A 27,166-nucleotide genomic window follows, 5' to 3' on the forward strand; every position below is an offset into this window, starting at 1 on the left:
TCAAATTTGGTTTATTATTTTATTTATTTATTCATTTGATTATTTGTTTACTTCCTCTACTGATATGTTCGTAATTTCGTCGTCGTCGTCATTAGCTTTCTCGTCATCATAGTCACCGAGTAAAACAATATTGATAATTACTTTATACATTCTGTTATTGATATAAATAATAATATTATTCGTCATCATTATTTTATTAAATAATAATAATAATAGTAATAATAATAATAATGACGACGATGATGGTGATGGTGAGTGAAGATCATTACAAATATGATTACCTACGATTAATGATTATTATCATTCAATAAGCGAAATATGATTCATTCAATCATTTGCATCATAGAGTCTTATAATTCACTTTATAAAAATTATTCAATCTATCACTACATTTTTTTATACTCACAATTTGGAAAAATAACACTCATTCCAATATATATATATATAATATATATATATATATATATATATATATATATATATATATGATACGGAGCGTTGCTTCTAGTAAAAGACTGAAAGTTGTTAAACTGGATGGTTAGCGCATGGTGGTTTGAGTAAAAAGAAAGTAATTAAAAACTCTTCTTTTTTGTCTTGCTAGTTTTTGGAAATTATTTTCATTATAAATATTATTAAAATTTTATGATGGTTCCATTGGTCTATTATATGTATTATATATATATATATATATGTATATATATATATATATATATATATATATATAATGTATATATATATATGTATTTATGTCACAAAACCACATTTGACAAATTTTTTTTAAATACGTACAGTTTAACTGGGTATTTGTTACACATTACACACCACACCAAATACACATAATTATTTGTGTTCTTTGATTTAAATAATAATTTTGCCAAAAAAATTTTTGTATGGAAATTTAATGTAATTAATAAGGAAAGTTGTTGATTTATTCAATGTAATTGATGAATTAATGTAATTAACGAGGAAATCATTTGATGTGATTAGTGTAAGGAATATTGGTAACGTAATTGCCAGGAAATATGATTAATGCGGTTATTGAAAAATATTTTTAATGTGATTAATTACACACAACTGTTCAATACGCTCTTGTTTTTTTTTTTATTTATTTTTTAGTTCTTCGACATTTTTTTTGTTCTAATTTAATTTAATTGCTACTTTTGTCGTTCTCAATATCATTGATAATAAAATATAAATAATATTTAAACCCGTGTGGTTTTGGATAAATTTTCGTATCATAATAATGAAATAATGTGTGTATAATGTGAGTAAATTAAACGGTTGTTTGATTGGTTTATTGATTGATTGATTGGTTGATCAATCGATCAATTTCGTTTGATTGCCTATATCTTACTTGCAAAGTTGTCTAGATTCTTTGCTTAGATTTTAAATTAATGAAATTACTCTAGTTTCTTTGCTTTAATGACAAAGTAATAAAATTTTAATCGAAACGTTTCGGGTCTGCCATACAACCAGCTTTTAGATAGAGCCGTCCATAGCTGAGATTGTATAAAAGGTTGTGTGCGTACGTGTATATATATATATAGAATACCTTATACGCGTACCTCTGTGACTATAAAAGTTGTACATATACATTGCTAGATTTTTACTTGATTTAGTGTATTTTCTTATATATCAACCCGTCGAACGAACCGGAATTCTTACAACTCGGGATAATTGTTAGTTTCATTTTTGTTATTTTCAAGATGTTCGCGTTAAACTACCAATTTAGCGCAAGGACGTGAAATGGTGACAGAGTGCAATAATTATTCTAAATTTTTCGATTGTGTAAATATTTTGTGTTGATCTTGAAAAACTCGTTTAAAATTTTAACTCTTGAACATTTTTGAATTGAAATTATTTACCATAGTTCACTCTTAGTTTTATTATCAACTTGTTTTAATGGCAAAGTTGACTAGCGTGCAGATCTTGTTTCATTTTCTCTTTAAATGTTTTGCGGCGTGCTTGCCGTTAGGGACGAGATGCATCGCTGAAATTTAATAGTTATAAATTTTATCGCTTTGTTATATATTTGTTTAAATTTGACATTAATAATCGTACAGCTGATCGAGATTCATAGATCAGTTGTTGCTTTCTTGTTCTTCTGAGTTCTTTTTTGGTTGGTTTTTCCACTTTTCTCTGGTCAGTTGAAATCAGCTTCAGCGGTAGATCCGAGATCGGATCGGACCAGATTTTTAATTTGCTGCATTAAGTAGATTGCACTGTTTAGTGTAGTGAGTGTTAGTCACCGGAAATTTTTAATTAAATTGAAATTTTAAATCATTTATTTAATTAAGTTTTGTTTGTTGGATAATCAAATAATCTGTTTTTATTTTATTATGTTTTTATTTTTCTTTATGTAAAATTTTGGAAAATTTAATCAGGTTGAAGAAAGAATGTCTGATGATTTATCAAAAGTTGGTAGAGGTGGTCGTGGTGCCGCCATGCAACAGTTTTTGAAAAAGTATGCTGATGCTCGCAAACCTGGGGCTGATGTTAAAACCACAGAGTCGGTGAGCAGTGCTACTCCATCAGGAGCTGTTGGACTTGCTGCATCTGTTGCTGCCGCTGCTGCTGAGCAGCCGAAAACCACATCCGGTGTCACCCCTGCTCCAAGGGTAATTATTGTTTAAAAAATTAAAATTTCTTTCATTGTTAGTTTAATAATTTGTAGTTTAATAAAGTAATTGATAATAGGCATTGATTTTGTTGTTAGTTTTTATAATAAATAACTCTGAGCAAATGAAATTAAGTTATAATTATGAATAAAAGATCATTGCACCTGGTCGAGGCGCCGCATTGGAGATTCTACGTCAGAAGAGGCAGCAACAAATGATGAAGGCAGCTGGTGGGGGTGATGGAGGAGCTGGAGATGCTGGAGCTCAACAGGAAATCATCTGCAAGTTTGTACCTGGGATGCAGGGTGCCAAAACTGATAAAGGGGATGGAGATGTTTTAGGTGATGCTGTGCCCCCCAGTGTGGAAAGAGAAGGTGCTTGTGGGAGACCAGCTCTTCCAGGTAGAAAATTTAAAAATTTTCATCCTTATAGTTATTTTTGTAAAATCATGATCGCTGTTACATATATAACATAACATATATAATATGCTACCATCTTTCATTTTTCATTGTACCCAACATAACTTTTGTTTTCTAATTGGATGTCTCATTTTTACTTCATCTTCATCATCTGCCATCACCTCTCTGGATATCAAATTGTCATTTTATCACGAGAGGTCCCAATGTAATAGAATATGATTAACACAGATATTTTTATGCAATTGTGGTAATAATTATTACTATCTTTATTATTAATTTGTAATTGTTAATTTATTTATAATTATTATTAATTTATAATTTTTATAATTTTAGTGGCGCCACCGGGTCGTGGCAGAGGTATAATGTTACATGCCCAGACAGGTTCCTTGTTTGGACTGGCCCCCAAGCTTTTGTCTGCCCTGTTAGTTTTTTTTGGGTTTTCCATTTTTTGGGGGATTTTCCTTTTTCCGTGCAGTTGATTTTGTATTCAAGGTAATTTTTTGCTGTAAAATATTCTGAGTGGCTTCTTTTAAAGTATTATTCAGTTAAAATTTATTTTTTATTATTATAGTTAATGGAGATGCTGTCGCATTTGCGATTACTACTTGACTCAACTGTCATAAGTAGTCATGTTTTTACATGATTACTTTAACAGTATCGCTACTATCTTTCTTACTAATGTACCGAAATGAAACATTGTTTCATATGAAGTTTACTTTTCAACCGCAAAATATCAACAGGCCAGAGGTAAAAAAACCAAGTGCGGTACAATCTACCTACATGCAGTCGGGACCGAGAATTGAACCGACAACATTCGAGCCAGTCCCAGACAGGCCACCACCTATTGATAAGAGGGGATCTACTGGGAAAAAGTCAGTTTAGAGATGTTTATCTTTCATTATTGTTTCATTATTGTTTTTTAAAAATTATTATTTTAAATTTGTTAATTATTTAAAATATTCAATTTCGAAACCACAAATCAGTGCACAATTTTATGCAAGCTCACACACACAATACACACACAGTTTAAGTAGCACATTTAAATATAAAAACATACAATTGAATAACCATCCACACACACATACACACACAAACACACACAAAAACACACTCTTGCAGAGTTCCATTATGTGCCAACTACATAGCCCTGAGATGCAAAACAGATGGTATATATCAGTACTACGTCTCATTTGAGCCCATCGTTGACTGCTCATCGATGCGCTCCAAGATGGTCCACCAACACAAGCAAGTCCTCGGTGACACACTGGCATTCGACGGCATGACCCTCTATCTGCCTAAGAGACTTGAGAAGGAGGTGCTGTGTTAAATGATGGTGATAGTTGTTTTAATGATGAAGAGGATGATGATGATGATAAAGATGATGTTTATGGTTGTAGAAGTTCTGCTGCTGCTGCTGCTGCTGCTGATGTTTTGAGATATTGGGTGAGAATTGTGATGAAGATGATTCTGAAAGTTTATTTCTATAATAATGATGACGATGATGAGTGTGATGGTGACAATAATGATGATGATGATTGTGATGGTGACAATGATAATGATGATGGTAACAAATGATGATGATGGTGATAACCACTTGGAAGAAATTCACCCTATAATCTGTTGAAGTTAATTTTTTTCCACCTCAACAGCCGACTGTAGTGGAGAGTATGCGACACACAGACGGCGTTCCAATCATCATCAGCTTCAAATTGGTTAAAATAGTAGAGCCATATGAATGCATACATCTCTACAACATTATCTTCAAAAAGTTAGTCCTATAAATTCATTATTTAATTAATTATCTTCTAATAAATTAATAAATTTCCGTCCGGTAGATATGTTATATGAGTATATAACTTATATTTATATGCGTTTGTGGTGCGTATTTGTGTAGTGCATATTATATTCAAATTTATCTCCTTCTATCGTGTATTGTATCCAATTGTATCCCATGTTATCCCATTCTATTGCGCATTTATCCCATGTTATCCCGTTTTATCCCATCAGGATTATGCGTGCCTTGAATATGTGTGTCATAGGAAGGAATTATTACATGCCATCTGGTGCTCAGAAGATTCCGAAAGAGAAGTTTGTTGAGAATTTTATATAAGATTTTTACTTTTATTCAATCTTAAATTTGTAACCTAGGGTCAACATATTTGTTTATTGGTTATTCCATTAAATTATAATCAGAATTATTTTAACAAATTATGAATAATAAATCTTAAATTGTGAATAATGAATTATAATTATGAATAATAAATTGTGTTAATAATAAATAATATTCTAGGCTGGAGGTTTGGCCTGGCTACGTGACCTCGTGTGCAGAGTATCAGGGTGGTGTCATGCTGCTGGCCGATGTATCGCACAGAGTTCTTAGGACTCAAACTGCCTACGAACTCATGTAATTGACTAATTAATTGTTATTAATAAAATAATTAATTAATTAACTAGTTAACTATTGAAAGTAATCGGTTCAGTTAGGCCATACACTAAATGTAACAGCCCTAATTTACTAATCTAATTTTAACATGGTTGGATTATGATTTTCTAAAGAATAATAATAATAATAAAGAATTATTTCTTCCAAAACCAATAGGGAGGAGATAATGTGTAGTCACCAGCAGACGTGTCAAGACGACATCAGTAAGCTGTTGGTGGGAAACGTCGTACTAACGCGTTACAATAACAAGTGCTACAGGGTTGATGACATCAACTGGAATAAGACTCCCAGGTCTACTTTTAGCCTCTACAATGGCGAGACGCTGACCTTTGCCGAGTATTATAAGTCGGTGGTGTTTTTTTTCTCTCGTTTGGTTTTGTTTTACTCGTTGTATTTGTTTGTCTGTCTGTCTGTTTGTTTGTTTCGTCTTGTTTGGTTCTGTTTTGCTCGTTGTATTTGTTTGTCTGTGTTTATTTTGTTTGTTTATTTGGTTAATTTGTGGTTTTGTTTGTGAGTAAAATATCACTTGAATGTTCATTTCATTCAAATTTTCATAATTGGACACAAGTGAACATAAAAACGGACAACTTAAACAATTATACCCAATAAAAATAAACAAACACTAAACCAAAAACATCGAATAAATTTGAAAAAATACAAAATATATAATATTCCAGGAGAATGTATGACATAACAATCCAATGCATGGACCAGCCATTACTACTCTCTGCGCCCAAGAAGAAGCAAATTAAACAGGCTGAGCCTGGCAAAGATGTTGGTAATGATAGTGATGTTAATGATGATAGAATGATGATGATGGTATCACGACGATGATGGTGATCATAGTGATGATGGCGTGGTGATGATAACTTCGAAAGTGTGAGTGAATGATGCAAACAGTTTACTGAAGGGAAATAATTTTTAGATTTGTGTTTTAGTTCATTCATATGCTAGTTGATCATATTGATTGCGATTATTCACACACACACACATCACATAAGCACACAGACACACGCATACACGCACAGACACAAACGAGAACCAGATAAATGCTGTTCTAAAATTTTAACATTCTTTAGAAACCACTCCCAGAATACATCTGCCTCGTTCCAGAGCTCTCCTACATTACAGGCTTGACGGACACCATGAGAGCTGACAACAGAGTCATGAGAGTTAGTGAGGATGATTAATGTGTGTGTTACTCTTTTCCTGAGTGCCAAAAAATCTACATGAGTTTATTCGTTAAAATAATTTTGACTTTTTTTTCCAACTTTGCAGGAGTTGGCTTCCCACACAAGGTTGAATCCCACTCAGAGGAGGGATGCACTGAGAACCTATTGTACTAGAGTTAATGAGGTTTGTCTTCCACTCTTTCTCTTTCTCTCTCTCTCTCTTTCTCTCTCTCTTCCCTTCTCTCTCTGTCTTTCTCTTTTTTTCACTCTGTCTTTTGCTTGGCTTTTATCTCTTCATTAAAACATTTATTCATTGATAAGGTGGCTAAAATTGGGTGATTGATTTGTTGGTTGATAAATATTTGCAAAGTGTATGAAAGAATGATAAATGTAAAAATTTATTTAATGTTTAATTGATTAATTGATAAGGTAAATTGATTGAGTGATGGATTGATTGATTGATTGATTGATTGATTGATTGATATTGATTGATTGATTGATTGATTGATTGATTGATTGGTTAATTGAATTTCCAGGTGCCAGAAGCAAGAAGAGAATTGGAAAGATGGGGCTTTGAATTGGATCGAGATCTTATGCAAGTAAGTAGTGAACCACGTCTGCCATCTCATTTTATTACATTATATTATATTATATTATACTACATTTTACAATTATTCAAAAATTATTTTACAATGCAACGATATTTGTTTTTATTTATATGATTTGTATATACTCATTTCATGTACATTAATTTTAAAATGTACCATACTATCAATTTTCAATGCGTTCACCATTAAATTTTATAACAAAAAAAAAGATTCATTTTATTCAATTAACTGAATGAAATAATTGCACCATTATTAATAATTTTTATTTTTATAAAAACTATTATAATAATTATAGTTGGAGGGGAGGTTGCTACCAATAGAGACCATACGATTCAGAGGGAATGCCTCTGTGAGTGCTGGTCCGGAAGCTGATTGGTCGAGAGCTGTCACCAAGAATGAAACCATTGTGCCTGTTAGTTGTGTTCACCCATTAAATCAATCCTATATCTAATTTTACCCTCTCCTCACCACTTAAAATCATCATTCCAACTTAATTTTGAACTGACCTTCATCAATGGCCTGACCTTCATCAATGGCCCGACCTACTTTAACGACCCGGCCTACTTTAAATGACCTGACCTACTTCACTGACCTGACCTGTTGTAATGACCTGATCTAATGTAATGGAATCCCACAGGTGGACCTGAATGATTGGTTGATATTTGCGACGAAGCGCGATATGAGGTGTGCCGAAGCCTTCATGAGCATGTACAGACAGTGCAGTAGGGACATGGGCATCAGAGTGAGGGAGGGCCAACTGGTCGAACTGCCCAACGACAGGACTGAAAGTTACATGAGGGAGATCAGGAAGAATGTCAATCAAAGGGTATGAGTGCTGTGTCCTATCAACATTTAATCAACATAATCACCATCGTTTTAGTAATTATTTTTTTAATCATAATATTTTTATTATAACTATTCGAATCGATAATTATAACTTAAATTTATTAAGGTTAATAATTACAGCCAAAATAATTTTCCACCTCCCTCTCCCTGCAGACTCAACTGGTTGTGACCATCTTCCCGTTCCAGCGCGAGGACCGCTACAGCGCCATCAAGCAACTCTGCTGCCACGATATGCCCATTCCGTCGCAGGTCATCAACTCCAGGACCATCTCCGACGACCGCAAGCTGAGGAGTGTCACTCAGAAGATTGCACTCCAGATCAACTGCAAACTTGGCGGAGAGCTCTGGGCGCTCAACATTCCTGCCGTTCGTTTTGGCCTTTGTTTCTGTTTTTGCAGATTTTTATTTTGCTTGTAGAAGGTCTATCGATGAAGGGATTTTTGATTGATTCTTGCAGAAAAACTTGATGGTCTGTGGAGTGGATGTGACGCACGACCCAGCTCACCACAAGTCATCTGTCGTCGGCTTCGTCAGCAACATCAACCAGACCTGCACCAGGTAGGAATTACGAAATGGACGAATAAATGAATAATGCATGTGCACAAGAGCACAGACATACATATACACTCACGTACATAGATACATACACTCACGTACATAGGCATACAAGCGCAAATACTCACACAAACACACAGATGGTATTCGAAGGTGCGTATGCAGCAACCTGGCGAGGAAATAGTTAACGGCTTGAAGATCTGCTTCACGGATGCCCTCAGGAAATATTACGAAGTCAATCATGAGTTCCCTAGTGAGATTTATTTCAAACATTCCAAACTTTTTTGTAGTTTTTTGAACTTAAAGTTGATTGCTGAAATTTGTTCTTTCACGCATTTATTTATTTCATTCGGTTATTTATTTAAGCATTAATATTTTTTTTACCCTGATCATGGTATGTTCGTATGTGTGTGTATGTCTGTATATGTCTGCGTGCGTGTGCGCAGGTATGTTTGTATGTATGTGTACATGTATTGGTCATCCATCTGTCATTCATGACGTCACCATCTGGCAGGTCGAGTTGTCATCTACAGGGACGGTGTGGGTGACGGTCAGTTGAGTGTCGTGAGGGACTATGAGGTCAAACAGCTGATTGAATGCTTCGACAGTTTCAAGGACCTCGCGTGCAAGCCCAAGCTCGGCGTCATCGTCGTCCAGAAGAGAATTAATACTAGACTGCTTTCTTTGGAGGTTCGATTGTTTGTTTGCGTGTGTGTGTGTGTGTGTGTATGTGTGTGTGTGTTTGTTGGTACATGCGTATGTAGTGGCATAATATTATTGCATTATACTGTATCAATTGCAGAATAAACTTTTTAGAAATATTCAGGGTAGTTAATTAATTAATTAACTAATTCAGTTACTTTAGTAATTATTGCACTAACGTCTGGCAGATGAACAGGGACCAGCCAGACAACCCGAGGCCAGGAACCGTTGTAGACCACACCGTCACGAGGAACAACTGGTTGGTACAATTCAAAAAACTATTCTCACCGACAGTTCGGTTGTACCGAGTTGGAAATTCAAACTTTTTTTTTCTTCCTTTACTTTCCATAGTTTCCACTTTGGTGTACGAAAATATAATTATCCTATCTTTTCTATATCAAATTTAACTGACATTAAATCCACGCAGTAAGTAATTGAGTAAATTTCACAGAAAATTACACTGATAAAGTATTACAATATTTCAAGTAATCTTTACGTTGTTTGACCTTTAACCTCTTCCAGGTACGATTTCTTCGTAGTGAGCCAGCACATTCGCCAGGGCACGGTCTCCCCGACCCATTACGTCGTCGTCTACGACGGTCTCGACTGGAAACCCGACATAGTTCAAGCCCTGACCTACAAAATGACTCACCTGTATTACAATTGGCCGGGAACTGTCAGGGTACCTGCCCCCTGCCAGGTTTCATTGGATGTTTTTTTTTTTAGTTTTTTACTGCCGGTCTATATTTTTGTTATAGAAGATAGTATTTTATTTTATTTATTTTTTCGTTTTTCAGTTTAAATTATTCATTATTATGAAATTTAGAATTTCATTTATGTATAGTCATTGTTGATTCCATGGGCCGATATAAGCTTTATTCCATTTAATCATAAAATATGAAAGCATTGAGAAATGTATTGTTTACTTAATTTATTAGTTATATTATTCAAAAATTAACTACTAATAGATGAATTATTAATGAATTATGAATTAATTACGAATTAATTATGAATAAATTATGAATTATTTTCTTCACCCCCACAGTACGCCCATAAACTCGCCTTCCTGATTGGCCAGAACGTTAGGAAGATGCCGGACGAAAGATTAAACGACAGATTATACTATCTATAATTAGATACCTATCATATTATTATTATTTATATTATTATTATTATTATCTATTTGATGTATATCTATTTTATCAATTGATCTTATTTTTACTGCAAAGTTCGTTACGCGCTTACTGTTAATGAGAAAACCTTAACAGATATGCGTGAAAAATTAAAAAAGATATTTTAATAGCAAGAGTATTTTTTTTCTAGATTTTATCAAGGCCAACATCGTGGTTTTAAGATTCGTTTTGTTTTACACATGCATACATACGCACGCACACGTACATACACACACACGGAAACGTATTATATGCGAAAAATGACAATTTCTCGTTTGTTTTTAATCTTATTGATCTCGGTTAAGCGCTCGTATGTATGCTTATATCTGCATATCATGTGCTAGCGTATACATGTAACCCTAACTCTCTCCCTTCTCTCACTCTCTCCCCTCTCTCTCTCCCCCCTCTCTCACCCTCTCTGGGTGTTTGTGTTTTCATTCATTTTATTTTTCATTATATTTCATTTTATTCATCCCGTTGTTTTAAAAATTGTCTTAATGTTAATTAATTGATTGATTAATTAATAGATTAATTAATTGATTAATTAATCAACGTTTAATTTAAATTATATTCATCTGTTCGTTTGTTTATTTATTTATTTCTAACGGAATCACTAATGGTTATTTAATGGATTAATTTTTATATTTTAATTAATTATTTTATTTTCTGGAGATTTCTGCGTCATATTTGACTCTTGACGGTGTCGACTGACATTGAGAAGAAAACATTTTTTTTGTACTTTTTGTTTGTAGTTATTGTAGTTATTCTGATTTTTAATGCCACCAACCACCCTCGCCCTATCCTATTTTTTCTGTTATTATACACATTACAGGAAACAGAACCAGCGTGACGTCATATACATTCTGTAATTTTTACACGAAACTCCAAAGAACATTTGCATATTGATAATTATGTGTAACTGAATTATGGTTTAGCCAAACGCTTCATTGTTAAGGTCAAATTGCTATAGCTCAATTCCTATTACTAAAATTCCATGCATAATAACTCTCTCAATTGTTAAAACATACTCCGTTGTGTGCTAATTTCATTTTTACCGAACTTTAAATGATTTAATTTTACTGCTACGTAGTCACATTCAATGTCAGGTGTTTCGTTTCATTTCGTCGTTCTGATGTCATCATTATTATTATTCACCAAATGTATTCATTTTAATGAGAACCTACCATTCTGCCATACTGCTTGTTATGAAGGATTTTGTGGCTCTTACATGTAAATAATCCTTAGAAATATTAATTCTATATGTTTATGTTCATTCTTGCATTCATTCATACATACACTCATTCATACATACACTCATTCATGACTCTTAAATGTAAATAATCCGTAGAAATATCAACCAATTCTTTATGTATATGTTCATTCTTGTATTCACTCATACATGCATTCATCCAGCCATCTATCCAGCAAGTTGATGGGACAAGCTAGCTAGGGTGGTTGCTTGGGGCGTTGTTTCGAAGAGAAAATTTTCAAGTACTCATTAATTCATTCTTCTACTCACTCGATCGTTCTTTTACTCATTCGTTCATTTGATAAAAATAACTGAATTATTGGAAGATTATTGAAGTATTAAGAATTATGTTCACCATCTGATTCATATTTACGTTGACGTCACAACTGACGCTGAAGCTACAATTGCTGACAGAAATTATTTTCATTCAGTCCGTCCGTGTCTATATTGTTTATGTAATGTAATGTAATGTAATGTAATGTTAGTGTTACAGGATGTTATGTTTACGCTGTTTGTGTTATGTAATGCGTGTGTGTGTTGAATTATTTTTGTACGGCCAACGTCGGTCGGTAGACATTTTATTTTGCTGTTTGTATGTTTCAAGTTATCTACAACGCTCTCTTATTGCGTGTGTTCAATTGCGCGTGTGTGATTATGTGTGTTTCCGTGTGTGTGTATGTGTGTGTGTGTCTGCGTGTGTGTGTCTGCGTGTGTGCGCGCGTATATGGATTTGTGGGTTTTGCGTATCCCGTATGTTCATTTCATTTCTTCTGGTTGCATTTATGCTTAAGTTTTTTTTTCAATTTAGATGCATAACGTTATTTCTGCCTGTCTACTTCTTTTTTTTTGTTTCTACGTTTGCTCATTTTTAGTGTTCCTAATATGTCCGTCCCCTTACGATCCAAATGGTGGCTGAGTGTGGGAGGCGTCCTTTGGCACGTATCCATGCATTCTCGATTCCTCTGAACCGAAGTGAGAGTGTAAGAGACATTTAACTTATATGTATATATATACATTATTATATTATTATATATTATTATTATTTTGTGGTTTATATACAACACATATCAATAAATGTCAATTAATATTATTATATTATTATTATATATTATGTATATCCATGCTTTTACCTTTACTGTTTTTAAACTCTTGTGGTCACTTTTAAACAGTGTTTTTACTAACTTTTACATTTTTTCATTAAGTAAGAAGGGTCGCATTTTTAGAGGAATCGTAGAAAAAAAATATTCCCATATAGACTCATAGAGGAATTGTCACAGGCAGCATATGTGACAGTATTAATAACAGCGTCATTCCCATCACTTCTGTTCATTTTAGCATTGTTTTACAGCAATTCCATTCGTATCTATCTAACCTGGTTATAATGCTATATTAATTGATTATTTCAAGAGCCCTTACGTCTTTAACTGGGTTTCATGATGAACATTTTAATTTTCTGCTGTACACGCAACTGTATGTTTCTATGAACAGTTTGTATGTGTGTGTCTGTGTGTGTGTGTGTGTGTGTGTATGGTGTGCGTGTTATAATGAAAATCGAAAATCAATGGCATAGATCTATAGTTTGGGTTTTATTCTATGATTACGAATTTAGCAAAGTTTTTTCTACGGTGTATCTGGTGTAATTTGTATAGCGCTATCCAGACAAAATTATCAATTGTAAAATAAACCTCGACAGAGTAATTTTAAACTGGTCAATGAAATCTTTCTTAGCGAGTCGACAGTCAGATTATGACAACGTTATGTTTTAAACTAACTGATGCCTCTAGCTACCTGGCAGTTACATTTTAATTTAATTGAAATCTCTTACTACTCCAATCAGAAAGTTTGAAAATTTAGGAAATAAATTTATTAAAACGGCTACTATATACACACACATATGTACATCCATATATGTACAAACATCCATACATATAAATGTGTCTGTGTGTGTGTGTGGAGCGCGTGTGTGTGTGTAGCACATATTAATATAAGATGAGTTATTTTTTATTGATTTGCATTCTTGATGTGGGCTCAATTGTTGAATCGGTAAACAAAATATTAAATAAAATAAAAGAAATTGTGTTTAAAAGATTTGACAAGTAGAAGAGAGAGAGAAAGAGAGAGAGGAACAAAGAGAAACAGAAATACATATATTGGAGAATATGCGCAAGTATTAATAAATATAACAGTTCGTCCTGCTTTTGTTATGAGATGTTTAACAAGAGAAGGTTTAGCCAACCAACCGTGATAGTGATAATAATGATAATAATTTATTACAAATCAGAATATGAATGATGAGATAAATTTTTTTAAAAACAAAATTCTGCATATAACAATTCGTTCAATGGATAGCGACGACAATGAATTGCGATGATGGATGAATGAATGAGTGGATGAATGAATGAATTGATGAATGAATGAATAAATGAATGAATGAATCAACGAACGAATGAAAGATGATGACGCTGAGTATATGATGCCATTTTGAAAGAAAGAAAATAGAATCAATAACGACAACGAAATAATCAATAGATATCAACAATAAATTTCAGTAATAATCAAACAAAAAATTATTTCATAAAACGAAAAAAAAACATTTTTTTAATTGGGCAACATCAGAAAACGTAAAAAAATTCAACAGAGAAAAACGACGATCATTAATTATATTATTATTATTTTATTATTATTATTTTATTATTATTATTTCTATGTTTATCACCGTCACTTTGTTAAAACTATCCGGTTCAATGTTAACCTAACTTCAATAAGTTCAATGTTAACATAACTTCAATAAAATCACTATAATCATCACGTAAAAAATTCACATCATACACACACGCGCGCGCGCGCACACACACATACACAAACAAAAACAAACAAACACACACACAAACAAACACATACGACCATATAAACATACATACATACATGAATATTTATCAAATCATCAAATAGGCACTAATAAAAACACATAGCGGGTGATGTCTCTTGAAAATTGAACTGAAATAACAGAACCACATTCGTAACGTAGACGAAAAATTGTAGCTAAGAAGAACAAAATTGCAAAAAACATTTACCACACGCGCACACACATCATACACAGACATACGCACACATACAAACATACATAAACACATAGCTGCGTGTTCGTGTGTGTGTGTGTATTCTTATATACTGCTTTCTGTGATGTGAATACTTTGAAAAATCGTTGGACAGAAATAAACATTTATAGGAAATTTGTTACAAAGAAACGAACGTTAAGAACAAAAAACATACACACACAAACCGACAGACAAACACAAACACTCATTCACAAATGTATATGCGCATATATTGGCAAAAAATGGCTCCTTATATCTTTCAAGTAACATACATGTACGTACATTTACAGGAAAACGAAATACACACACACAGGAACACACGCACGTACACAAAAGCACGCACGCACACAAACACACACAGTTGAATTGAATGATTAAGATTAAGCGTTGTCATTTTGCAGTTCTCAATAATAATGAATCAATAAATTAACATTAAACAACAGAGAATTGCTAGCAATACCCAAAAATCGTAGTATTGATGCCAATAACGATACTCAATTTTCAAAGTATTTCCGCCAATCCGACGACAAAATTTTTGTATTAAAAAAATATACCGTATAAACAATTACAGAAATCGTATCGTAGCGTATCGAATCACGCATAGAAACCCGTCAATATAACTAACGCAACAGCGAAAGGTAACAAATGATTAACAAGAGAGATTGAAAGATGACATCAACAAGATATGTATGGGCGTGTGTGTAACCACACTTAATGTAATGTAATGTCATGTAATGTAAGTTGTGGTGAGTCAATTAAGAAATTGAGTAGAGATTATGGGCGCGGTTAAATAAAATAAAATATATTACATGCGTCTGTATGTGTGTGTGAGTGTGTGTGTGTGTGTGAGTAGTATGTTGTGTATACGTCTGTGTGTGTGTATGTGTTTGTGTGCAATATTTGTGTTTATGCGTGTGTGTTTCTGTTATATTTTTTTGTTTATCTTATATGTGTGTTTGTGCGTGTGTCTATGTGTGTATAATATTTGTGTATATATGTGTGTTTGCGCGTGTGTATGCAATATTTGTGCTTATATATATATATATATATATATATATATATATATATATATATATATATGTGTGTGTGTGTGTGTGTGTGTGTGTGTGTGTGTGTGTGTGGTGTGAATGATTAAATTAGTAAAAATCGAAGAGAGAAAGAAAAAGGTTTGGTCGGTGCTGAAAAAAAGATTAATAATAAAAACAAGAATAATTATAACCAATAACAATAACAAACCAACAACGCTGCAAACAACCTTTCCAACTAAGGAACTATGTTTGAATATGTAATACTGATGATGACGATGAAGAAGAAGATGATGATGATGATGATGAAGAGTAATAAGATGATGATGCTGCTGAAGGTAATAATGATGATGATGATGATGATGATGAAGATGATGAGCATGACAGCGATACTTAGCGGTACGTAGTTTGGTTTTTTGTAATTTTCCTTAACAAAAAATTCTTAATAAAATAATTTAAACGACAGAGATTAAACAACCAATAAATAAAAATATAAATGGATAAATAAATTGTTTAATTAATCAATCGATTAATTAATTAATTAATTAATCAATCAATTATTCAATCAATCAATCAACTAACCAACCAACCAACCAGCCAATCAATCAATTAATTAATCAATTGAATAATTGCTTAATTCATTAATTGATTGATTAATTATTCAATTAATCAATCAATTACTAAACTCCCTAAAAGAATCTCTAAAAACTACTACTAAGAAGCTGCGTTCAGTAGTCTCTTGTTCCTCTCCCATGACCATATCTGTAGAGGAGATGCAACGCACGGCTCCATCACCAGGTTCGAATGCGAGCTGGACAGCGTAAGGCATTTGCCGGTGATGACGTGTACAATTAAGCCATCCTGGGGTGGTAGTTATATTATTACTAATTATTATTTATTATTATTATTGCTAATAATTATTATTATTATTATTGCTAATTATTATTATTATTATTATTATTATTGCTAATAATTATTATTATAGCTAATACTTTTATTAGTATGTGTTATATTTAGTATATTTCAGTTACTTATCAAATCGTCTCATTAAAAATGTAATCAATGAATCAATTAATTAATTAATTTATTATTAATTAATAAATTAATTAATTGATTCATTTACTTATAATGCAAACTAAAAAACCTAATGCAATCTAAACGCACGAGCCAAATAGAATAGCAAATGCAATGAAACGAGCAGACACTCAAAACATTTTGTAAGGAAAACCCGACGCGCGTATTCACATGCGCCGTGTGTGTCTGTCGTTGAATACTCTGCAGGCTGAAGGTCGAACAGGGGAGTTTGGCCTCTAACCTTTAACCTTTGACCTTTTTTAAGTAACCTTTGACCTTTCTAGCAAGTGCAATACCCAATACAAGATAGAAAACCGAATACCTTCGTGTAGGACCACTCCTGATTGCCCTTCATTCCGTGGCAGGGGTACACACGTACTCCATTGCTGGCGTAATCTAGACACGCCCCGTCATTCTCGTCCGTGTATATTTCGTTCCTCTTTGTTAGGTACCATTCCTGAAGACGATGACGAATGACGATGCGGTGGTGATGTAGTGTGGTGGTGGTGGTGACGATGATGATATGAGGAAGATGTGTAAGTATGTGTGTGTGTGCGAGTGTGTAAGTGTGTGTTTGATAGATACTTTTGAACTTCAACTTTTAACCTTTTAAATAAAAATAATAACATCTATAATAATTTACATGGAAATATTATTATTATTATTATACGTAGTAGTAGTAGTAGTAGTAGTAGTAGTAGTAGTAGTAGTAGTAGTAGTAGTAGAAGTATTAGTAGTAGTAGTAGTAGTAGTAGTAGTAGTAGTAGTAGTAGTAGTAGTAGTAGTAGTAGTAGTAGTAGTAGTAGTAGTAGGTCAAAGTGGTAAGTAATCTCAATACAACCTGACTAACAGTATGAGGCCTATAGGCTTTGCACGATTTTGGGAAGACTTCCGTGTTGTCCGATGCCTTTGTGAATGAGGCTTTCAGACATAGCTTGTGCTCGGCTGACGATATCTGGGTCAAAATCATTCATTCGTTCGTTCGTTCGTTCATTCATTCATTCGTTCGCTTACTCATTCATTCTTCATTCATTCATTCTTTCATTCATTCTTTCATTCATTCTTTCATTCATTCATTCATTCATTCATTCATTCATTCATTCATTCATTCATTCATTCATTCATTCATTCCCATGTTTACTTCATTCATCACGTTAAAAATCCATCCACTGCTCATTAAAATAAGAAAAAATAGAAAAAAAACGAATGTGTGAAAAAGTGCAAGAATAAACGAATGAAAAATTAAAGAATAAGAAAACAAAAAACCCACAGGCCCCATGGCCAGGCAGTCGGTAGGGACGAATTGATCGGGGTATACATTGTCCAGGTACCATTTGAAGGACTTGCACTGGAGTTTCTCTCGCAGGGCCACCCTGCCCGAGATGTCGCCATAGCTGCCCTGGCGTAGTTTTTCAAAATCACATCTCAATAAGTAGTTCTACTGGATCCAGAATTGCTACTACTATCATTAATGATGGTGTTACAAAATTGAAACAACGTGGAAAGCACGATGGTGTAGTGGTTAAGATGCCTGGCATTGACGTTGCAGTGAGGCCGAGTTCGAAAACAAAGAGATACTGTCGAGAAGTTACAGAGAAAAAAAACTACAAAAACTACGAAACCAGAAACGCACGAGATGTGTGGAAGTCTTCTTGAAGTAGAGGTCCTTGTAATCGTCCATCCAGACGAGGGCAGTCCTCACAGAATTCCTCCTCAGGGCATCGCCAACTGTCCACGAATAAGGACTTCTCTTTCGAAACACGTGACCCACGTGGGAGCACTGGATGATTTCAAGACTACCTCCACACATCCAGATCTTTGGTAGGGCGTGACGTCATGATTACAGGGTTATGATAAACTAGCCAACCAACCAACCAACCAATCAAACTAACCAACCAATCAAACCAACCAACCAATCAATCAGCCAACCAACCAGCTAACCCTGAAAGACATTTCAAGATTCTCCCCTCCCCACACCTCCATGCCAGAATCGTACCGACCAATGTGCTCAAAGTACTTCCTACTGATTGCAAACAACCCACCTGCCATTGTTGGACTCCTATGTGTGTGTACGTGTGTGTGCGTGTGTGTGCGCGTGTGTAACAGTTATATTACACGTGTGAATGTGCGTCTATGTGTTTGGGTGCAGGTCAGTAATATGTACAACCGTTCAGTGTAATTTTACCAGCAAAATCAACACTAAAAAACTATTACGACAGCAAAACAAATCCAACTTGAGAGGTTCGATATCATTCTTCCTCTTCAGAGCTACCTCAGAAGGGATGGCGTGCCAGGTAAACTGCAGGCCCCAGTCGAACCCCCCTAAGTTGGTGCTACTGGCAGACCCGTACAGGTACTGGAAGGTGTTCTCGTCGATGACGTCAATGACAGGGGTGACGACGTTTGATTCGTTCGCTTGGATCCGTTGCAATAGGGGCTCTAGCCAGCCTACGTGTGGGTGGTGGGTGGAAATTAAAAAGTGGGCAACCCCGTCGTCATCATCACCATAACCATCACCGGCATAATCACCTTCTTCATCATCACCATCATACCATCATCGTCATCATCACCATCATACCATCATCATCATCACCATCATCATCATCATACCACCACCACCATCATCATTATACCATCATCACCATCACCATCATATCATCATCATACCATCATCATCATCAGAACTGACCCTTGGTACATTCGCAATGTGAATCAAGGAATGTCAGAACATCCCCAGTGGCTACAGCAGCCCCCAGCAGCCTGGCTCTTATCAGGCCTATTATCAGTTTACAATGTTTAAAAGTATAATAATGAAAATAACATTAATTATGAGTGTGTTTGCATGTGTGTGTGTGTCATTGTTGTTATCACCATCATCGTCGTCATCATCACCATCATCGTCATCATCATCGTCATCATCACCTTCTCTGGCCGGAGCTCTTAATATTTTGACCTTCCCTAATTTAGCCATGTACTGATCCAACTGGGCCTTCAAGTGGTCTGATAAAAAATGACGTCACCATCATCATCATCATTATTATCATGGTTGTGGACATTATTGTCATAGTTATCGTATAATCGTCATAAGATTTATCACTATCACCATCATGTTAATCAAACATTGGATACACAATCATCCTCCCCTCATTAATACTGATACCCTCTCAATTAATTATCAGAGGTATTTCAGCAGCACACACACACACGCACGCACGTGAATGAATGAATGAATACTATTATTACTATTAAGCTTGTTTGAGTAAAGATTGGTTGAAAAATTGAAAAAATGTTGAAAAAGAAAAATTTTTTTTTCTAAACATTTTTAGATGTGGTGCAATTTTTTATAATGCAATCAGAGAACTTCAAGTTATCATCATCATCCTCATCATCATCATCAGCTATCATCATCGTCATCATCATCTTACAAAAAATGTAGCTATATCTAATGTTTATCATGACCCTTATTTACAATCATTATCAACAACACCATCATCACCTGTCGTCATCATCATCATCCTCATAATCACCACCATTATTACCATCATCCTCACAGCCTATCAAACAAACAGACGAACAAACGAACGAACGAACGAACAAACGAACGAACGAACAAACAAACGAGCAAACTGGCAGACCTCTGTCAGAGAAATCATCAACCAATATAATCTCCTTAATCAGGTGGGGTGGTGAACGATCGAGAACACTGTGAACGGTCCTCAGAAGAACCTTCCAATCTTCATTGTGAAAGATTATAATGACTGAGGTACTTAAATGCACCTCTCTGTAGTCTTCTCTTCTGCATCTTGTATATATATATATATATATATATATATATATATATATATATATATCATGTCATATTGTGATAATTATGGTGATAATGATGGTTTGATCTTAATTATTATTGTGATAATAATGGTTAAAAATGATATAATGATGATGATAATGATGATGAAAGTACTGATGATGATGATTAAAATACTGATGATGATGATAAAAGTACTGATGATGATGATGATGAAAGTACTGATGATAATAACTAACAGCTGATCTCTGACGTCTTTAAGAGATCTATGCAGAGATATCTTATCGCTGGCAAATCCATTGAATGCGTTTTGCTGCCAGGCAATTTTTGACTTCATCTTGTCGTTCTCACTCAGCTCTGCCTCAACTATGTTCACTGGCTCTCCCATCTCACCTGGAATTATTTTGCAGGTAAAATTATTAATTTATTTTTCACTAAAATTTAATGAAAATATGAAAAATAAATACAAAATGCCGAAAATGCCCATTAGCGCCCAGTGATCTATTTATAGATCACTGTGTAAATCCCTAAAATTTGTTTATGTTATAAATCTGCCGCCAATTTATTTTTTAAAAAATAGTGCAGTGTAAAGCGCGTTTGTTATAGCAGTAATTTTTTTTGTGTGTTGGGATATTTTGCTCAACATAGTTTTATTATAGACAATTTTTCATGAAATAATTCCTAAAATTAATTCTTGAATAAAATTAAAATACAAGGAAGTGAGTTACTCATATTTTAAATTTATATCTATAAACTATCAATAAAAATATTTGTTGGTATCACATTATTGTGTCAAGCTAATGTCATTTTTGCCACCCTAATTTAAACAGTGATCTATAAATAGATCACCGGTCGTTTGAGTGAACATTTCATGCAATTTTCATTAAACAATATTTTATATGATGGAGTAATAATTCAAAGAGATAACAATGATAATCTGATAATATAACTAATAATATAACTAATAATCTGATAATATAACTAAAGTTAAAATATAATATTATAATAATAACTTGTTTCAGGAATAAAAATGAGCAAAAACTACATATTCAAAAATTTAGAAGAGGCTGTAGATTATTTGTATTCTGAACAAATAGAGGCAGATATTTTAGCACTTCCTCCAGATCTTGATGAATTAACTGATGAAGAAATACTTAACGATGAGGAAACTGGTGTCCCTACTGTGACGGATCTTGCTGGTTATGTTGAGGTACAAACAATAAAGGATAGTGAGGGCGACAGCGAAGATGAAGATAATGAAGATAGATTGTGTTCAACAAAAAAAAAACTGAAAATAGAAAAGCCGCAAAAGCTTATTAGCAAATGGGTTAAAACTGACCCTAAATATAATAACAGTGTGCCAGGAAAAACCTTTTTAGAAAAAGAAGATCATTTGAAAAGTTGTTTAAAAACGTCTACTCCGGTGGATCTATTTGAACAATTTTTTGACAACGACTTATATGAAATGATGGTAGAAGAAACCAACAGATATGCTGGAGCTCAAAAAAACAAACATGGATGGACAATCCATATAGATGATTTAAAGATTTTTATTGGGTTCCTTATATACAGTGGCTACCATACATTGCCCTCTGAAAGAGATTACTGGTCAGATGAAGAAGGCTTGGGGCAAGCAATTGTAAGGAATGCTTTGAGTAGGAATACCTTTTTAGAAATAAAATCATGCATTCACTTTGTCGATAACACTAAGGCTAAAGATAACAAAAATGATAAATATTTCAAGATAAGATCCTTATTTGAAAAGGTAAACACAAATTTTCATAGATTTGGAATTTTTCAAGAAAATTTATCTATTGATGAAATGATTGTGAGATATTATGGTCGCCACTCATTGAAACAATTTATAAAATCTAAGCCAATTCGATTTGGTTACAAACTCTGGGCAATGTGCGGCGAAGATGGATATTGTTTTTCATTTTCTCTGTATGCTGGAAAAGAGAATAAGGAGAATAACGAAAACAAAGAACCATTGGGAACTAGAGTAGTTTCGGAAATGTTGTCAATAGTTGAAAATCCGGAAAGTTATTGTGTTTATTTTGATAATTTTTTTAGTAGTCATGCCTTATTTCATAAATTAAAAGTAATGAAATTTCGAGCCACAGGTACAATAAGAGAAAATCGAACTGGAAAATGTCCTGTTCAAGCAACCAAACAATTGGAAAAAATGCCTCGTGGATCATATGACCATAGATTTGACACTGAAAATGAAATATTACTCGTCAAATGGAAAGACAATAGATGTGTGTCAATTGCTACAAATTATGATCATATTGAATCACTAGCAACAGTCAAAAGATGGAATGGAAAAGAAAAAGCTCGTTTGCCAGTTCCCCAACCAAGACTCATTTATAATTACAATCAGCACATGGGAGGAGTAGATCATCATGACTGGCTTGTTGAGAAGCATAACATTGCAATTCGAGGAAAAAAACGGTATTGGTGTTTGTTCACTAGAATCATAGATATGTCAGTGATAAATGCTTTTCTGTTGTACCGAAGAATCCATGGGAAAAAATCTATAACGTTAAAAGGTTTTAGACGGGAAATTGCCATTAATTATTTGAAAATCGGACATGGAAAAAGTATTTTAAAGGGTAGACCCCTTAGTTTTCCTTCAACTTCTAAGACGCATGTGCCAGACAATGTTAGACTTGACGAAAAAGGTCATTTTCTGGATAAACAAACTAACCAAAGACGATGCCAATATCCTACTTGCAAAAGTCGTCCTTTAACCTATTGCACTAAATGCAATGTCACACTTTGTACGGAATGCTTCTTGAAATATCATAGAAAAAATTAAAGAAAATTTTTTTAAATTTAGGTTACTCATCTGCCCAGCGATCTATTTATAGATCACCTTTTTTTGAACAAACTATCTTCAAATAAATTTTGAACAAATTTTTTTTAGTAAATTTGAACTATAATAATCTGTAAATTTTGTTGTTTTGTTTGTTTTGAAAAAAAAAATTAATTTGGCGTTAATGGGTTAAAAAGTTGGCACTACTACAAGTTTGAACTTTTAACATTCCAATTAAATGTAAAGCGCATGTACAATTTTTCTACAAAAATAATCTAAAATAAGTGATGATAATTTACCAGATGTGTGATTAAAATGTATAGCTCAGGTGGTAAGTGTTGCTTGTATCTTGTGCAGTAATAAATTGAACGTGTTCAAATGCATGACGAGGAGATGATTTAGAAGATAAAACTAGGTACACTGGATGTATTGAAAATTTTAATATTATAGAAAATTTAACAAAATAAAATGATCATGGATAATAAGGGTATAATAATATAATATGAGTGATAACAACATCTATGATCTCATAGAGATGATTGATTATACAGAAATAAATATATTATATAATTATTTATAATAATATATTATAATAATATTAATCTATTGAAAAATTTGTACCTGGTGCACCAACAAATTGGGGCATTTCAGAAAACTCCTCCAAATTCCACTTTGGCACAATTAGGCCTTCCTGAATTAATGTCCTCGTCTTCTCATCTAGACTGGCAGCGTATCGACTCATATCAAATTTAGGTGTGATTTGAAACTTGTGATGTGGGTTATTGGATTTATTTTTCAATCTTTTCATCAGTTCTTGGCCGGCGTTAAATTGATCTCTCAAAACTTTATCTCTAGGCCCTAACTGACTAATTGATGGGATAAGAAGAGAGGATAGCCGCTGATTGAAAAAATTAAACGTTTGGCGATTTTTGAAATTCGTGAACAGATCTGTATCCGGAATTTGATCCAGGGTGTCTGCGAAGCTTTCCTGATTTGCGAGAATCGTCATGTCGTCCGTTCCATTCCTGTCCTTGTTGAAGAGGAAATAACTCAGGAACCAAATAGTCGTTATAATTATTAAAATTTTTATAATCGTTCTTCGTTGTCGTCTCATTTCTCATTGACGTGAGATTTAATTTTTTAAAAATCAACTCGTTTTATATATTATATTAAATAGCAACAATCTTTTAAATAAATTTTAAAAATATTTGTTTTCTCGTTAAATTCACTTTTAAAAGTTAAACGTAGAATGGAAGGTTAAAAACATTTATGAGCTGAGAAATGTTAATTTGCCTTAGGACAAAATAAGACGCAAAATAAGATTTAGTAAGCAATTCGACAATGAATTAATTTATGAATAGACCTAAAAAGAATGTTTCTACAATAAAATTGCAACGTATGCCTGTGCAAACACACGATCCTACAATATGAACATGTGTGATCTGCTTGATTGAAACCCACCCAAATTAGCAGGTAGTCGTGAGGAAAGGTAATTCCAAAGAAATTAAATGCAAAAAACAAAGTTGGATTTTTTTTTTGAAACGTTCAACAGTGATAAAGTTTAGTATAGGAAAAAAACGCAACCGATAAATCAGTGATTTATACAAAGCAACTTCTCTATCATTGTTCAAAGACATGAGGACGACAAATTATTACATAAACGGTATATGCTCAGCACACGCAAAACTTCAGCATATGATAGAAATACCATCGCATTGGAAACATTTACAGAAACATGTATAGATCTTTTTTTTAAATGTATAGTTAATTCAGTTTAAAGTTAAACGTAGAATGGAAGGTTAAAAACATTTATAAGCTGAGAAATGTTAATTTGCCTTAGGACAAAATAAGACAGTTTAATTCAGTTTATTTATAAAGTATGTACATAAGTACCTTGCAGTTCAATCTAAAGTGCCCTACCAACGATGAAATATGGAAAAACAAAAAAAACAACACAATGAATGTAACAATTTTCATAAAACATAATCAACGCTGGTCAGGTTTCAGGATAGAATGGTAAACTTTTAACAAACTCATCCAGTTTTGAATTAAATAATTCGCTTTTAATTGGTTGGTCCTGATCACAGATTGGGTTCTTAACGACGTATTCTACAAAAACCTGAAACAGATAAACATTTAGTCAATGTTATTGAGTTTAAACTAGATAAAATATCAAGCCTGACTTAACAAACATGAAAATACAACAAATCTACCTGACTATAGAGCTGATGTAATGTGTCCTTTATATTGCCAACACTGAAATCAGTATTGAGAATAATCTTCAGGCCGCTAGGAGTTTCATAGAAGTTCAACTTGTACTGACTTGTCCTGTAACTGCTCAAGCCTTGGATTCTAATTAATTTTAAAAATTAGACAGTTCATTAATTTTTAATAATGTGACGTGTCAAGTCAGCAAAAATAAGAGAAAACCCAACCAATCTATTAACAACTATTTTAAAATTGAATTTTCAAATATATATATATATATATATATATATATATATATATATATTTATTTATTTACATTTACTAATGTAAATGTAAATCCCACCCACAACAATCTGACAGTTTAGAATTATAACATATTACAATTGAAAATAAAATAAATAAACTTTACAGATAAAAAACAATACAAGAAATGGAAAATAAAGAAAAAATTTAAAAAATTAATAAAAAATTTCTTACTGATCAGTAGGAGACAGTCTGCTAACAAATGACTTCAATGAAAACAACATGCCAAACATCAACTTGAATTCCTAAAAAAGTTCAATAAATGTGGTATAAAAAAAGTAAATTTATTAGTACTTAGTAGTATTATAAATTATATTAATATATATTATATTAATATAATAATTATTGTTATATAAAATAAACAAATATAAAAGTGCATAACAACTGCACATATGACATATGAGCATAGATATAGAATAGATACTAAACTATCACTATTATATACAACACATGTCATATATATATATATAATATAGATTTATAAAATTATAGAATAATGAATAAGTGAAATTTTAAAACTTGTAATTAACAAAAATCATAATAGTGGAATAGTTAACTAACCTCTTCCTGCGACATTCCGGATCGCTTTTTCCGGTTCCACTCATGATAATAGAGACAGGTGCCGGCACGGTTGAAGATGTAGATGTTGTATATCGTCATTTTATTGTCCGAGGCGGTTGACAGCGACACCCTTTTTTATTTGTATCTGTTTACAATATTATATTTAAAAGTGAAATCTATAACTATAATGGAAATCCAAAACAATCGAGCTAATATTTCAATACGATCCTCTAGAAACTTCATTCAAATTAAACTAATAAAGGGAATAATTAAAATGATAAAATTATTTTATGCAAAAAATACACAATTTGGTAGTTTTTACGTTACATTAAGATAAAAAGGACGAAAACAATGGCAGCTATGCTGATAAATTTTACTTTATAGAACGTTCATTATATTCTTAAAATACATCCTTTATAACTTTCAATTTTCAAATTTTTCACAAACTTGTACATGACAAGGACCTCTGTGCTTTCCAGGTCAAAATTTT

The 27,166-nt window shown here is 33.1% G+C and overlaps 4 protein-coding genes across 4 annotated transcripts; 1 reads left to right on the plus strand and 3 right to left on the minus strand.

Moving 5' to 3' along the window:
• Positions 1-4,172: 4,172 nt before the first annotated feature.
• On the plus strand, positions 4,173-10,495 carry HELRODRAFT_65566 (hypothetical protein; the record flags this gene model as incomplete). Its single annotated transcript, XM_009021522.1, has 18 exons — positions 4,173-4,359; positions 4,697-4,805; positions 5,045-5,125; positions 5,328-5,441; positions 5,637-5,825; positions 6,158-6,258; positions 6,573-6,652; positions 6,759-6,836; positions 7,189-7,251; positions 7,556-7,672; positions 7,898-8,086; positions 8,260-8,472; positions 8,564-8,664; positions 8,802-8,914; positions 9,176-9,351; positions 9,567-9,622; positions 9,886-10,063; positions 10,409-10,495. Coding segments are annotated over 18 exons (2,232 nt in total), but the record flags the coding sequence as incomplete, so codon positions are not given.
• Positions 10,496-16,621: 6,126 nt separating this feature from the next.
• HELRODRAFT_65162 (hypothetical protein) lies at positions 16,622-21,183 on the minus strand (the record flags this gene model as incomplete). The annotated part of the gene is made up of 11 exons (XM_009021523.1): positions 16,622-16,768; positions 17,304-17,438; positions 17,832-17,936; positions 18,252-18,380; positions 18,615-18,797; positions 18,923-19,040; positions 19,216-19,429; positions 19,671-19,757; positions 19,904-19,981; positions 20,617-20,783; positions 21,026-21,183. Coding segments are annotated over 11 exons (1,521 nt in total), but the record flags the coding sequence as incomplete, so codon positions are not given.
• A 3,019-nt stretch (positions 21,184-24,202) lies between these two features.
• HELRODRAFT_161624 (hypothetical protein) lies at positions 24,203-24,725 on the minus strand (the record flags this gene model as incomplete). Its single annotated transcript, XM_009021524.1, has 2 exons — positions 24,203-24,370; positions 24,522-24,725. 2 exons carry the CDS (start codon positions 24,723-24,725, stop codon positions 24,203-24,205), a joined length of 372 nt encoding a protein of 123 aa, XP_009019772.1.
• An 875-nt stretch (positions 24,726-25,600) lies between these two features.
• On the minus strand, positions 25,601-26,775 carry HELRODRAFT_161625 (hypothetical protein; the record flags this gene model as incomplete). The annotated part of the gene is made up of 4 exons (XM_009021525.1): positions 25,601-25,723; positions 25,818-25,956; positions 26,290-26,360; positions 26,677-26,775. 4 exons carry the CDS (start codon positions 26,773-26,775, stop codon positions 25,601-25,603), a joined length of 432 nt encoding a protein of 143 aa, XP_009019773.1.
• Between the last annotated feature and the right edge of the window lie 391 nt (positions 26,776-27,166).

The sequence above is a fragment of the Helobdella robusta genome (genome assembly GCF_000326865.2).
Source record: "Helobdella robusta unplaced genomic scaffold HELROscaffold_3, whole genome shotgun sequence".
In the NCBI taxonomy this organism is placed as follows: domain Eukaryota; kingdom Metazoa; phylum Annelida; class Clitellata; order Rhynchobdellida; family Glossiphoniidae; genus Helobdella; species Helobdella robusta.